Source organism: Lynx rufus, unplaced genomic scaffold, assembly GCF_022079265.1.
Source record: "Lynx rufus isolate CCGP_SWC_20201006 ecotype Redwood Valley unplaced genomic scaffold, mLynRuf1.p SCAF_12, whole genome shotgun sequence".
NCBI classification, from domain to species: domain Eukaryota; kingdom Metazoa; phylum Chordata; class Mammalia; order Carnivora; family Felidae; genus Lynx; species Lynx rufus.
The window spans coordinates 68,376,748-68,391,726 of record NW_025814826.1 but is presented as its reverse complement, the minus strand read 5'-3'; the positions used below and the strand labels follow the sequence as shown (position 1 = coordinate 68,391,726).

Genomic DNA, 14,979 nt, shown 5'->3' with positions numbered 1-14,979 from the left:
GCCTCCCGGGCTGGCCTCGCCCTGTGTTCAGGAGGACCAAGGCGCTCCCACACCCCAGATGCTCCCAGGGGACACCCTGCAGGGAACGCCTTCCCCGCCTTGTGTCCTGAACCTCCGTGGGGACCGTTTCTTCCACCTCAGAAAACGTGGTCTCTCCAACCCGGACGCAAACCGGCAGAGGAACACCACCCGCGCCCGGAGCCTCACCATCCAGGTGTTCCAGCAGCAGGGGGACGGTGGTGGCCCACCGCTGACCCAGCTGAGGGTGGATGTTACGATGCAGGACGCTCAGGAGACGCAGCGAGGCGGCCCCGCGGCCGTCCCCCAGGTAGGGGTTGGAAGACACGGTCTGAGGTAAGTAGAGGTGGGAGCTCTAGACCCGAGGGGCCACCGTGCCCCGCAGAGCCGCCCTCCCGGGGAGGCGGAGGCAGAGACGGCTCAGGTCCCCCCAACCCCATGGGGAGCACCTGCGAGACAGCAGGGGTCAGGGGACAGGGGGACCGAGGGGAGCGCCCAGGCCTTCCCAGACCCCCTCGGTGTGCCGTGGTCAGGGGACACGGCGCCACCGGCACAGAGCGCCGAAGCGCAACGCTTACCAGGAGTCTCGTGGTGATGGCGTAGGGTGAAGGGAGGGTCACTGGAAAGGACGGGGGAGAAACGCTCAGGGGGCCGCCTGCCCACAGAGCCCCCGGCCCCTGACTGCACCTGGGGCGGGGCGGACTTGGGGGCGGCTGCGAGGGTGGGGTCAGGCATCAGGGGTGGCACGGGGAGAGCAGGGGCGCACCGTTGCTGTCGTACTGGATGAGGAAGGCATCGGCCCCCACCTCCTCCCTCTTCTGGGCCAGGTGCACGAGGCTCCTGCAGAGCGGGGTCAGCGCCCCGGTGAATCGCACGGGGGTGAGAAACTCGAGCAGGTGCGGCCAGAGGACCTGGGGGCAGAGCCGGGGTCTGTCGGCGGCGCGGCTGCAGGAGCTCCCACCGGGCGCCGCGGGGGCTCGGCAAGGTCGTGGGGGGGGAGGGAGGCGAGCGCCCCTGCCCCTGCAGCTGCGCACTGCAGGGTTCAGCGGTCGCAGGGCCAGAAGGTCAGGAGGGGGGAGCGGTCACTCAGAGGGGGGTCTGCACACTCACGTGGCTCATCCTGTCCACGGTGGTGCTGACCAGGTAGAGGGTGCTGATGCTGACGTCCCGCACACTGTCCGTGGCGGGGTCCTCGCTGTCGGGACCCGGCTTCTGAGGCTGGTGTGGGGGGGGGGGGGGGGGCAAAGGCAGGCGCACGCGTGGGGCCACCACCGCTCTACGCGGCTGTGGGCTCTGGGCCGTGAGGACACGGCCCGTGTGCGAACAGGGCAGACCCTGTCCGGCACCTGCCGGGGGCAGGTAACACACACTGCGCTGAAACTGCCCAAGGACGCGGGCTCACCTGGCTGAGCTCTCGTCCCCAGAATAGAGGAAACCTTGCACGTTCCCTGCCAGCCACGGGCTTCGGCAACACTGACACGCGTAGAAAAAGGGAGGCCTTCGTGGAAATGACAACCACCTGAGAAGACTCCCATTTTCTACCAACTTGCGCAGCCTGACGTGGCTGACGGTTCGGCCAGAGACGCCTGCTGTCCTCTCTGGTGAGACGGCGCCCCAGAGCCCAGCTCCCTGGGCAGGTTCCAGGCAGGAAAATGACTCCTGTTCTCTAAACGTTCTGTCCGAGCCTTCCGTCTGTGCTTTCAAATACCAAGAAGCAAGCACCGAACAACCAAGAGACAGCAGAACTTCGATGACTGTAGCAGACCTACAGTCCTCACGCAGACGTCAAAGGCCAAAAGCAGAAAAAATAGGGGTGCTTAGGCCTCGAATGACAATTTTAAAGCATGTTCTATAAATGTAGATAGAACTTCATACTGAACAAACATGAACCACTTTGGAGGTCTGATCATCTGCTAGATCAAAAGGACAATCTCTCAACGATTTTTTTTTTTTTTTTTTTTTAATGATTTTGCTTTTTTAAGTAACCTCCGTGCCCAGTGTGGGGCTTGGACTCACAACCCCGAGATCAAGGGCGGCTCGCTCCTCCCGACAGAACCCGCCAGGTGGCCCTCCCAACAGAGTCTCAAAAGCAGGAATAAACCTGGTTAGATTCACAAGAGACAGTACAATAAAAGTACAAGTCCGCAGTGGCCGCAGAAAGCTACTCACCTGGACAGATTTTAATATCCTAATAGACACCTTCAAATCCCCAAAACACTGGGAACTAATAGGCTACACCAGAGGACTCGATTCTCTCCAGCTTAGGCCCCACAGCCCCAAAGCGGCGGTGACAATGCAGAGGCCAGAATCAGCCAAAGCAGCAGTGGACCTGGCCCCCCACAGGCCTGCGGGAGCAGCGCCCAGCGGGACCCCCTTCCCGAGGGCCGGCAGCATCCACTAGCGCGGGTTACACCCCGGCATTTCAACCTAACCACAGAGGCCCATGTGGGGACATACGTGTCCCCTCTGAGCTGACCTGGGCAGGCAGGTGGCTCTGTGGGCACGAGAGCCCAGGCCAGGGCGGGCTCAAGGCCGTGACACTGAGACCACCCCGTCATGCCTGCGTGTTCCTGCCGTCAACCTTGCTCTCCCTCGAGAAGAAACTTGGATTTGCTCGGTAACGCTTTTAACACAAAAGCCCCAGGGAGGACCAAGCGTCTGTTCTGCCTCTTTTCTGAGTGCTGGGAGCTAAGGAAGCGGGGCGCTGCGGCTTGGAGGCCCCACCTCAGACACGGGAGACAGGTGCTCGGCACGCGGACCGAGGCCCCGCGCACGGACCCACCCGCCTGCCCTCTGGCCAGGCCTGCTCCCAAGAGGCCGCCAGCTCGGGAGCCCCAGGGAGGGTGGGTGAGGGGCCTGCCCTTACCTCGGCCTCGGGGGGCAGCGCGCACTGCTGCACGATGTACGCGACCATGGCCTCTCCTCCAGGCTGTTCCAGGTAGCCGTGGTGTGCCATGGCACTGATCACCTGCACCACTGCCCGCTTCACCTGCCCGGACCCGAGGGGGGTCAGGGAGGCTCCCCGAAGGGAGCCCTGGCCAGCACCACAGCAGTCCAGCCGGGAGGGGGGAAGCTCTCCCTCTCCTCTGCCTGTGCCCGCCCCTGCAGCCACACCTGTGCCACAGCTAAACGTGCACCTGTACCAGCACCCACGCCCACACCGGATCCGCCTCGGTGCCTCGTCCTCCCTGCCCCGCAGCTGCGCAAGCGGCCCTCCGGCCAGCCTGTGCACACGCTCACGTCCTCAGCGGAGGGCCTCCCGCCCCCCACACCTCCCCCTTTTCCTGGGCACTGGACATGCTGCTACTCTGGCTCTAGACATGCCTCCCCTCTGCCCCCCGCCCCCGCCCCCGCCCCGGCGCAGGACTGCTGTCCCTCAGGGCGGGCACCTCTCTGGTGCTTCGGGGCGAGGACCCCGAATCTGCAGCTGTTTCCCAAACGTTCCTGGGATTGAGCCCGCTGCCCAGCCCCCCTCAGTGGCCCTGCCTGGTGGCTCAAAGGCACAGCCAGGTCACTGTGGCCGAAAACCCTCTTCCCCAGAGCCGGCACTCTCCCCGGCCCTCCTGCTTCTTCCGGAGCCCTGGGGCACAGACCCTGCTCTAATGCCCCCTCCCTGGGGTCCTCAGGTCCTCACGACACCTCTCCTTTGCACGTCAGGTCAAATGTCACTGCCCTGGGCCTCCTTGGCCACTCACAGCTGTGTGTCATCCCCCGTTATACGTGTGCCCCGAGTGACTGTGGGAAGGGGCAGATGTGGGCGAGCAAACCATCCGGTCGCATAATGAGCGCTCGGGATGAATGCATCTGGCCACGGGCACTGTTGGTGGTACACGGTGTGGCCCTCTCAGGGGTGTCCCGGAGCAGCATCAGCGAGCAGGAAGGGATTCCGGGGACTGTGCATGGGAGTCTGGGACACGTGTGGCCTCAGTGGTTTGGGCTCCATTTGGGTAGTTTCTAAAATCCTCACGGAAGGTCCCAAAGAGCAGGCCTGATGATGGAGCCTGGTTAACCTGGTGTGCAGGAAGGGTCGCCCCTGCCCTCGGCTGCTGGGAGGTCCCCGCCAAGCCCGGGGACATCCAGAGTCCAGCGTCCTTGTTTCCCCGGGGCTCTGGGCCACACGGGATCGGCTCGGCCTCCCGAGGGGCCGGAGACTGAGGTCAGCCACGCGGGCAGTGAACCGGGTCTACGCGACGGAAGCCAGATAAAGGCCTCGCACGCCGGGGCTGGGGGCTTCCCCGGTTGGCGACGCTGGTGCGTGCCATCACGTCGCTGCCAGGGGAGCCAACGCTGCCCACGACCCCGCGGGGAGAGGGCGGTTCGCACCCTCCTGGGCCCTGCCCGGTGCGCCCCAACCCCTGGCTGATGGTGGTGTGTGTCCTTTCCCCGTGAAAAACCTGACTGCGAGCGTGACGCCCCCCCGGGGGTGCTGGGAGTCCTCCTGGAGGACGACCCAAACCGAGGGGGTCCGGGGACCACTGCCCCACTCCGTGTCTCGTTAACTGTATAAGGAGTAGGATGTGGCGAGTCAAGGACTGACCGCTCAGTGGTGTGCCCTCCCTCTGATGTCTGGGTGTGGCTGAGGGGCTGCTGCCTGGTCAGTGACACCTCCCAGCCCAGCCCGGCCACACTTCCTGCAGCTTCTCGCGGTGGAGCTCAGGCAGCGCCCCGTCTACCTTGCTGTTGGTGTCCAGAAGAGGAAGCCTCATGGAGGAGAGAATAAAGGGCTTCTTCACTTCCATCTGAGAAGCTGCAAGAAACCAGCAGAGGGTTCGGTCTCCCCAGCACGATGAGGCTGGCCAGCCCGCCCACCCCCACAAGGCCCAAGACCTCATCACCAGGGTCCGGCTCAGCATGGCCCTCAGCACGGGGAAGGGACGGCGCCTAAGCACAGCCCACCCACTTTCTGGGGGACAAATGACCTTCTTCCCAAATAACACTATTTTGCCCAATAAAAAGCTAGAAGATTGGTAATTTAGGGCAGCAGGCGAAAGAGTGTACTGAGTCAGGTCAAGCCAGGTTCAAGGGCGGGGACTCCAACAGCACCCCAGTCCCAGCAGGCCTGGTAAAACCTGCAGGTGCACACATTTCCAGTTTTGCTCACACTGCTGGTCTGAGGACCCCACCTTGAGAAGCAGCAACATAACCCTCTGTTTCCCGATATACGTTTTTTAAATGTATGTTTGTTTGTTTATTTATTTATTTATTTATTAATGTTTATTTTTTGAGAGAGAAAGAGAGAGACAGCGTGTGCAGGGGAGGGGCAGAGAGAGAGGGAGACACAGAATCGGAAGCAGGCCCCAGGCTCCGAGCTGTCAGCACAGAGCCCGACGCGGGGCTTGAACTCCCGAACCGTGAGATCGTGACCTGAGCCGAAGTCGGACGCTCAACCGACTGAGCCACCCAGGCGCCCCTAAAGGTTTTATTTTTAAATAATCTTCACACCCAATGTGGGCCCCGAACACACAAAACTCCAAGATCAAGAGCTGCACGTGCTGCTAACTGAGCCAGCCGGGCGCCCCAGGGACGGCACTCTTCTTCCACATGACGACCCCGGGAGAGAGGTCACTCCACTCCGACCCCTCTCGCACCACGAGCCTGGGGCTCCCGGGCCGCTTCTGGCCCGGGTGCCTGTCGCACACGCCCGCGTCCAGCACCAAGCATGGCACCAGCCGGCTGTAAGACGGCGAGGGTGGGCTCCCGCGACGCAGTAACAGCAGGAGACGCGCACCACACATGCTGGGAAAACACGACTCCAGACCCAGCTGCGAGACAAGCCGCCCCTTTGGTAAGAGGCTGCAAAGGACCCTCGTGCACGCCCAGCGGGACAGCAGAGCCGGAGCCACAGGAGGGCGGAGGAAGGTTACGCAGACGCTCGGGAGGGCAGGAGGCGGCCTGCGAAGTGGCCACCGGGGCGGAGAAGAGAAACACAACACGCAAGCAGAGACCTCGTGCCCTCAATGCGCAAGAGAAGCCCAGGCGATCGATGACGAAAACACAGGCAGAGCAACAGAAAAGTGGGCAAGAGAGCTGACCAAGCCCCCACCACCGACGTGTGATGCCACCGGACCCACCACCTGCTGGCCGGGGAGGTGGGGGACGGCAGCCCAGGGGGCAAAGACAGAGAGGGCCAGGCACCGCAGACCCCCGTGTGAGACCCGGAGCCGGCCGGGTGCCGTCGCGAACGCTGAGGGTCCGCACAAGTCCACTGGAGCCAGGACGTCCGCGCGGGATGTCAAGCCTGGCTCGGTCCAGGCTACGAGCTAGGTCACAGCACCGACGGCAGCCAGGGGACACCAAAAACATCCTACTGGGTGAGGGCGCGAGACGAAGCTTCTTGGTTCCCCCACGTGATGCTCCCGACGGGCGTGACATATCCTCGCACCGCGGGAGCGCACAGCAGGGGTGGGGTGCCACTACGGGGCTCGGGGCTCGCAGAGGGGCCAGATGTCCCTGACCATGCATGTGCTCTGGGAGCTTTCGTTCACATTTTACATTCTCAGGAAAAGGTTACAAAAGAGCAAAAAATGCAAACCACTCAATAGAAAATCGCACAGATTGTGGCAGGAAAAGGGATTGGGGTGGGGGGGGCAACAGACCAGGGCTCAAGGGCGTGGGGACACGGCCAAGGACTGACATCAATCCAGTGCCACGTCCCTGAGGCTCAGAACAACAGATGAGTATCAAAGTGCGAGCGAACACAATGTCCCCCCCATCTTCCTGCCACGCAGATGACGGCCCTTGACACAGTGCTGTCACCCGCAGCTTCGACGCGCGGCTCGAGTTTACGCGGAGGCCAGCCGTGAGCCAGGCCCTTGCAACATGCTGAGAGAGCAGCACAGAGCAAGGCAGACGTGGCCCTGCCCCCGAATAGTGTGTGTCCTAACAGGGGGGACAAGAGACACAAGCAGATAATGAATGAGACCATCACCAGCTGTATTAATGTCCCGCAAGGTACTGACGAGAGGCAGAGAAGCACAGCGTCAACGGGGTACCCGGTCTGGACAGGCAGTCAGGGTCCGGGGCCCTTCTGAAGGAGGCACATGGGAGCTAAGAGCCCGGCAGGGTGCAGGGGAGGGAGCCCCCCGCTCCAGGACGCCCGGGGTGGCTGAGCAGACAGCGCACTACAGTCCGAGCAGGGGCTGCTGGGGCAGCAGCGGAGGGGAGGCCGTGGTCAAGAGGCGGCGCCCTGCTCTCTCCACGGTGCTTGACCCTGAGTGACCAACATCAGGGCATTCGAGTAAAATTACTGGACTTTAGAAATAAAGAAGAAACCCTCTGGATGTCTGAAAACGAAACAAAACAATAAAAAAACCCCACACACGTCACACAAGAGGAAAGAGAATGAGGTTAACGTTGGCCTTGAACAAGAAGTGTTTGCGCCAGAATAGACTATGAGATGAACACGGTGCCCAGGTGAATCTGAATCTCAGATAAACAACAAATCATCTCTTAGTGCAAGACTGTCCCGTGTAACATTTGGTGCATCTTGTGTTTATAAACCTGGCAACCCTACGTCACAAGAAAACAGAGTAATGACAAGGAAATGTGAACAAAGGATTTTATAATCATCAAAACTAAGTGTCACGTACAAAAAGCACAAATAACACTTTATCAACACGAGCCTTCCCTGTGGACTCCGCCAGAGAATAGGCCTCGGGCAAGGAGAAGCATCCTCTCTGCAGCTGCCAGGAGGACAATGACGAACAAGGGCCGAGCAGGGGAGAGGACGGCAGGGGCTGGCCGCCTGCCGGGACAGCGCAGACGCGGCTGCGGCACAAAGCCGTGGCACAGGGAGGGCGAGGAAAGTACATGCAAAATACCCGCCGTGCGCTCACCCACATCAGTGGTGACAGCATCGGCCTCTAGGGTTAGTTACGTGTGTAACACGAGGGAAGACGAGAGCGTCTGGGATGTTCTAATTCTGCGTGGCTTGAGAACCAGATTCATGGGAGGAAGGAGATGCAGATGTAAGAGAAAAGAGTAAATGGAAAGACTCGCTCGTCGGGCTGCGGAACCGGAAACATCAGTACGAACTCCGGGCTTTTCTACCTTCTGTCTCTACTGGTCACGCTATTTGGTCCCATCTCCTGAAAAGGCCTGGAACGGTGACCACCCAGAAGTAACAAGCACCCGACTACTGTCTTTGAGGGCAGTTTCTCACTGAGGACATAGGGCTTTTTGGAGAAATGGCTGATTCCAGGTCTGGGGCAAGAAATATCTAAGATGAGCCTGGAACACCAGCCGCCCAAGACCCTGAGGTCATGCCCAAGGACTCGACTCGGAAGAGGCTGACGTGATCCAAAGGTGACACAATGTGAGCATCACTGGTATGGATCGCACTGAACCGAAACCCATTAAATGTGTTAAAATCCATGAATGTGTAAGATTTTTTTAAAAGGGCCGCCTGGGTGGCTCTGTGGGTTGAGCGTCTGACTTCGGTTCAGGTCATGATCTCCCAGTTCCGGGGTTCAAGCCCCGCCATCAGGCTCGCTGCTCTCGGCAAAGAACTGGCTTAGGATTCTCTGTCTCCCTCTCTCTCTGCCTCTACCCTGTACTCTCTCTCTCAAAAATAAATAAACATTTTTCAAAAAGGCTTGAATGGGGGGCTTGTTGTTTAATGGGGACCGTTTCCATTTTGCAGGATGAAGAGAGTTTAGGAGATGAGCTGCCCAGTGGGAACGGGATTAACGCTGCTGAAGTATACACCTGAAGATGGTTGGGGTGGTAAATTTTGGGTGTTTTATAACAATTATAAACAAAATGGCCACAGTCCAAAAAGAGACATAAATGTACATACCAACTGTTTTAATGACTAAACCTCGGGTGTACATGTCAGTGATAGATCATCAAAACTACAAGGAAGTGGTTACTATACAATCAGGAGAACTTACTTATCAGGTGGGTGAAGAGGTTCTTACTGGAACAGGAGGGTGTAGGGAAGGGCTTCCGCAGTGACGAGTTCAGTTCAAGAGCCCTGATTATAAATACAGAAGTGTTTGTATTTTTTTTAAGGTTATTTATTTTGAGAGAGAATGAGTGGGGGAGTGACAGAGAGAGAGAGAGAGAGGGAGAGAGGGAGAGAGAGAATCCCAAGCAGGCTCCGTGCTGTCAGCACAGAGCCCGACGTGGGGCTCAAACCCACAAACCGTGAGATCATGAGCTGAGCCTAAATCAGGTGTAGGACACTCAACCGACTGAGCCACCAGGTGCCCCAGAGGTGTTGGGTTAAAACGAGCTATTGGGGCGCCTGGGTGGCTCAGTCGGTTAAGTGGCCGACTTCAGCCCAGGTCACGATCTCGCGGTCTGTGAGTTCAAGCCCCGCGTCGGGCTCTGGGCTGATGGCTCAGAGCCTGGATGCCTGCTTCCGATTCTGTGTCTCCCTCTCTCTCTGCCCCTCCCCCATTCATGCTCTGTCTCTCTCTGTCTCAAAAATAAATAAAAGTTAAAAAAAAATTTTTTTTTAAATTAAAAATTAAAAAAAAAATTAAAAAAAAAAAAAAACAAAAACGAGCCGTTAAGTCATATGTTTATATTCCGTGGTTTCTGCCTGTGATCCATCTTATACCGAAAAGATTTTTTTTAATGGAGACGAGCAGTCTTGAACAGAGTTGAAGGCGGTGCACTCCCAGACCAGAAGACCTCCTACGAAGACACAACGATTCAGGGCGCGTGCTGTTGGTGTGGGGAGGTCCGTGGGACAGAAGAGTCCCTGAAAGACACCTGCTAACCCGTAATGTCGAGTCCCTACTCTTAGTACCTCGGAATGTGATTTTGCTTGGAATAGGGTCCCTGGAGGTACGATTCGTTAGGTCAGGATGAGGCCACACTGGAGTAGGGTGGGCCTTTGCTCCAACACCACTGTGCCCTCACGAAAGGGGAATCTGGGACACAGGCACACAGGGAGGTGCCCGCAGGGATGAAGACGCAAACGGAGGTCAGGGCGGCGCCGCCACAAGCCGGGCGATGCCAAGGGCCCCAGGAGCTCCGGAAGCTGGGCGGGGGCCTGGGACAGGTTCTCCCTCACCCTGCTGGCACTCGGACCTCTGACACCGAGACTCGTGGTGACAGTGACACCGTGAGACAATACACCGTGGCTCAGGCACCCAGGTGGCGGTACTTCGCTAAGGCAGCCCCAGAAGACCAGTACGTCCAGAAAGCACTAGAACGACGGGGAAAGGAAAGTCTGCACAACAAGCAGTGCTGGGGCCACAGGGTGCCCATGTGAAGATAAGTCTTCGCTCCCTGCAGCTCACACCATCCCCAAAATTAATTAGAAATGAATCAAAGAACCGAATGTGCGAGTTCAAACAATAAAGCTCCTAGAAGAAAAGAGAGAATCTTCACGTCCTCTGGAAGGGCAGAGTCTTCTTAGACACAAAGGTGCTGACCCCAGGAGGAGGCACACCCCATCTACACGGATCTGACAAACGACTCGTAGACATGACCATAAGAAAAAAAAAAACCCAGTTTTAAAATGGGCAGAAGACTTGGACCAAAACGATATCTGAAGGCCAACAGGCACACAGAAAGATGCTCACCCACTCTACTCTTAGAAAATTCCAGTTCGAGCCGTGGAGAGGCACCGCTATCACACAGACACCAACACGGTGAAAATGAAGACTCCGGGCCACGGCCGGAGCGGGCCGGGAAGCCAGGGTTGCTGCAGCCAGCCCCCCCCCCCCGCCCCATGTACTGCGCAGGGCTGAGCGTGACTATCGGGTAAAACCATATGGCCTTTCCGGGAATATTAAACATGCACTTGTCCCACGGCCCCGAAATTCCACACCTGGAGGTATGAGCGCACACGCCCACACACTGGTCCATCCAAGAATGTTCACACCAGCCTTCTTCATAATCTCCCCAAACCGGGAACGATCCACACCCACTAACAAAAAAACATGTTTTACTCACAAGACATGATGGAATATATCTCAAAAATATCATGCTTGGTGAGAGAAGACGGACACAAAGGTCACCTGCTATAGTGAACTCATTTACATGAAATCCCAGTACAGGCAGAATCAATTTAGGGTAGAGGTGCTTCTGTCTGAAAACAACCACGAGGAGACTCTGGGTTCCGGAAACACTCCACAGTTTGAGTAACGGTCACGTGCTTGAACAACATGTAAAATGTCACCAAGTTGTACACTTGAGATTTGTGCATTAAAAAAAATTTTTTTTAATGTTTATTTATTTTTGATACAGAGACAGAGCATGAGTGGGGGAGGGTCAGAGAGAGAGGGAGACACAGAATCCCAAGCAGGCTCCAGGCTCCGAGCTGTCAGCACAGAGCCGCACATGGGGCTCGAACTCACAGACCGTGAGATCATGACCTGAGCCGAAGTCAGATGCTCAACCGACTGAGCCACCCAGGCGCCCCGAGATTTGTGCATTTTACTGAATGCAATTTGTTCTCAATATTAGAAAGTGAAGTTCTTTTTTTTTAATCTTTTTTTTGAATGTTAGTTACTTTTGAGAGAGAGAGAGAGACAGAGTGCGAGCGGGGGAGGGAAAGAGAGAGGGAGACACAGAATCCGAAGCAGGCTCCAGGCTCTGAGCTGTCAGCACAGAGCCCAACATAGGGCTTGAACCCACGAACCACGAGATCATGACTCCAGCCGAAGCTGGGCGCTCAACCAACCGAGCCACCCAGGCGCCCCTAGAAAGTGAAATTCTGAAGAAAAAAACAAAACAGGAACCAGAGGCCAAAATACTTGAAAGCATTTGATGTAAAAGGTACAGAAGGCAGGCAAAGAGGCAAAGAGAACACAGCACACCTGACAGGGCGCTAAAGAGGAGTCTGGAAACAGCTGAGTATCGAAAGCCTGTTAAAAAAATCCCAAGACAAAATAAGATCGGAAACTACGGACCGAAAGGGCACTTCACAGACGTGGGCAGAATATCGCCCCAGAACAGCCAACACAGTCAATAAAATTTCTGGATTTAGAATAAAAAAATAAAAATCCTTTGGACATCCAGGCAAAACAAACCAAATCGCTTGCGAGGAAAATGAGTACCAGATTTCTCAGTGACAGTAACCGAGGCTAAGGGACAATGCAGCAAGGAAAGAAAGCGAGAGGCAGGAACCTCGCGTGCGGCCAGTCCGACGGAACCGCAGAGCCCACCCACGCAGGACACGGCTTCCCAGACCACAGTGCCTGGGAATCCAACTACGGCCCCAACTTTTTAGTCATATTACAGCGTTTTGCTTCTTTAATTTTTTAAATGTTTATTTACTTTTGAGAGAGAGAGAGAGAGACAGAGAACGAGTGGGGAGGTGCAGAGAGAGGGGGGGACAGAGGAGCCCAATGCAGGCTCAAACTCTTGAACTGTGAGATCATCACCCGAGCCGAAGTCGGACGCTCAACTGACTGAGCCACCCAGGCACCCCTAAACAGAATGGCTTCATCCACTAAGTTGAGCATATGCGTACCTTACAACATGAGACTCTACTCCTAGGTGCGCACTCAGCTGAATGTGCACAGGACAAACGTCACTGGTAGCATCGTGCATGACAACAGATGCCACGGGATACAGCCCGTCACCTGCCTGCAGTGGGGCGGTGGAGCATAGACTGACCCCCTGGAACACTTCACGGAAAGGGAAGGAGTGGGCCACGCCACACGAACACGTCCACAGACAGAGTGTCGAGGGCCGGAAGCCAGGGACGAAGTAGTTCACGTGCTAGGATCCTATCTGCACCGCATGTCAGAAGTCGAGCCGGGGCTCCAGGCCTGCGGGGCCGTGCCGGGGCCTCACAGGCTCGTTAAGCTGAACGGCAGAAGCGTGTGCTGTTTGGTACGGGGCTTGCACTTCAAAATACAAGTAATAAAGCACACTGACGCTAGTAACTCTCTAAGGTATAGTACAGAGTGAGAAAGCGTGCTTTTGAACGGTGTCATTTGAGACTTAGAAAGTCTATTTCTTTACACACACACGCACATAAATGCCCAGAGAGGGAACCCACAAATAAAACCCATGAGCGCAAGAGAGTCTGAGAGCATGAAGGCCGCGGGGCGATCGGCAAAGGACGGGCAGTGCCCTCAGTCGCGGGGAAGTCCAAGCATCTGAACGCACAGTAGCTGTTGTGCCTGCGCCCAGTCCCGCCACCAACACGGCGGCCACGGCCCGAGCGGCAGGCAGGTCCCTCCACCTCCCTCACCCTCAGCTTCCTGATCAGTGAAACCAGGCTCGTGTGGGGGCCGCGGGAACCAGGCGAGGGTGCACTGCACTTCCTGTGTGGCCGCCACCGTCCTCCGAGGTCAGGAGCCCTCCCCCACGAGTCGGCGCGCTGCTGGCTTCGCGGCACACTCTGGGCCGCAGCCCCGGCTGCCACCGTCCTCCCGTGTCCCTGCCTCTTCCCAAGGGGCATCGTTCCAAGTTCCATAAGATGTGCCCCGGGTCCACAGGCACTGTGTGTGACCCAGCACCGACCCACAGTGAACCTCGCGGGACAGGGGTCAGCATACGTGTTCCCTAGAGGGCCAAGCAGAAGCTATTTTAGGCCAGGGCGCCTGGGGGGCTCAGTCTGTTGAGTGTCTGACCTCGGCTCAGGTCATGATCTCACGGATCTTGAGTTCGAGCCCTGCGTCAGGCTCTGCGCTGACGGCTGGGAGTCTGCTTTGGGTCCTCTGCCCCTCCCCCACTCACACTCGCCTTCTCTCCCTCCCTGTCTCAAAAATGAGTAAACATTAAAAAAAAAAGAAACAAAACTATCTTAGGCTTCAAGGAACATATGTGACCTCTGTCATATCCTTCTTTGCTCTTACGACCTGTTAACGTGAAAAATCCACTCACAGCTTGGGCTGTCTGAACGCAGGCTGCAGGCCTACCGTGGCCCATGGCCAGTGTTTACCGACCAAAACTTATGGAAAAACACAAGCTCGGGTGTGAAAAATGTCCAGGCTGTTGCTGGTTAGATTAACCTCGGAAGCGGAAGGCGGAACCCTTCCATGTGACTGTGCGGGAGCCAGACACACACAGATCGCAAGGCACTCTGCAGGACAGCCGGCCCGCACCCTTCACAGAGCCCCGCACCCAGGACACAGATCACCAGTGCGTGTCCCTGACCGGCACCCGCCCCCCAGGGGCAGTCGTGACAGACAACGACATCGGGCCTGGGGGTGAGCGGCCAGCGCCTGGCCCAGCCCCGGCGTCCACAGCCACCTATCAAAGGCCAACGTCCCCAGATCGGAGCAAGATCCTTTCGCCCAAAAGATGGTCACTATCTGCCTCTTTCAGGCGCTGCCCCACACTGGCCACTCACCAGCTGAGTTGATGACGTGCCTCACGACCTGCAGGGTGCCCACGCGGGTCCTCTCGTTGTTGGCATCGAGCTTGGGCAGCAGGAAGGCCAGCAGGCGGTCAGGCGAACAGCACGCTGCCGGGCAAGCACAGAGCCAAATAATCATTTGTAATAATCTTTGCTCCCTGCTCACTGTTGGCACCTGCAAGCCCCGGGGTCCTCCCGGGGGCTGCAGCCCACACACCGAAGCCTCCTCACCTCCAACCCACGCCCAAAGCTGCCACCACCCCATGCACACGAGCGGTCCACCGGCCCCCACGTGAGCAGACGTTCGTGTCCGCAGATGGCCCCGCGTGGGCTGCCGGCTTACCCAGCACAGTGAAGCAGCGTAACACCTCCTTTCGGTTGCTCACCACCAGAGGGCTGGACGACTCCACGGGCACACAGATCTGCTCCAAGGGACAGACGGCAGCAGTTACAGGGGATGCTGCCGTCTCCCAACGGCCCAGCTAGCCGGGAGGGAAGGTCCCTCCTACGGTACCCAGGCCTCATGGCCTCTACCTCCCCCACGGCCGGTCGGCTCGCTCCGGCTCTTTCTCATGGGGCTACAGGGATGCACTTGCCCCCGTGGTCAGAGGCCCTCGCGTCTCCAGGGAAGAGAGTCTTGGCCCCTTCAAACCGCCTTTTCCCACCAGCAGCCAGGACACAGCCTCCCA

General features: G+C 57.7%; 1 protein-coding gene across 7 annotated transcripts in view; it reads right to left on the bottom strand.

Moving 5' to 3' along the window:
* MROH1 (maestro heat like repeat family member 1) overlaps positions 1 to 14,979 on the bottom strand; it is a 63,353-nt gene that overhangs the window by 22,966 nt on the left and 25,408 nt on the right. For all 7 annotated transcript variants that reach the window (XM_047074328.1, XM_047074331.1, XM_047074325.1 and 4 more), the window contains 8 exons: positions 14,634 to 14,712; positions 14,285 to 14,398; positions 4,692 to 4,765; positions 2,885 to 3,007; positions 1,129 to 1,236; positions 785 to 929; positions 597 to 637; positions 208 to 349 (listed from right to left, as the gene is read on the bottom strand). In XM_047074328.1, coding sequence (XP_046930284.1) covers positions 208 to 349; positions 597 to 637; positions 785 to 929; positions 1,129 to 1,236; positions 2,885 to 3,007; positions 4,692 to 4,765; positions 14,285 to 14,398; positions 14,634 to 14,712 — 826 coding nt within the window. The remainder of the gene's footprint in view (positions 1 to 207; positions 350 to 596; positions 638 to 784; positions 930 to 1,128; positions 1,237 to 2,884; positions 3,008 to 4,691; positions 4,766 to 14,284; positions 14,399 to 14,633; positions 14,713 to 14,979) is intronic.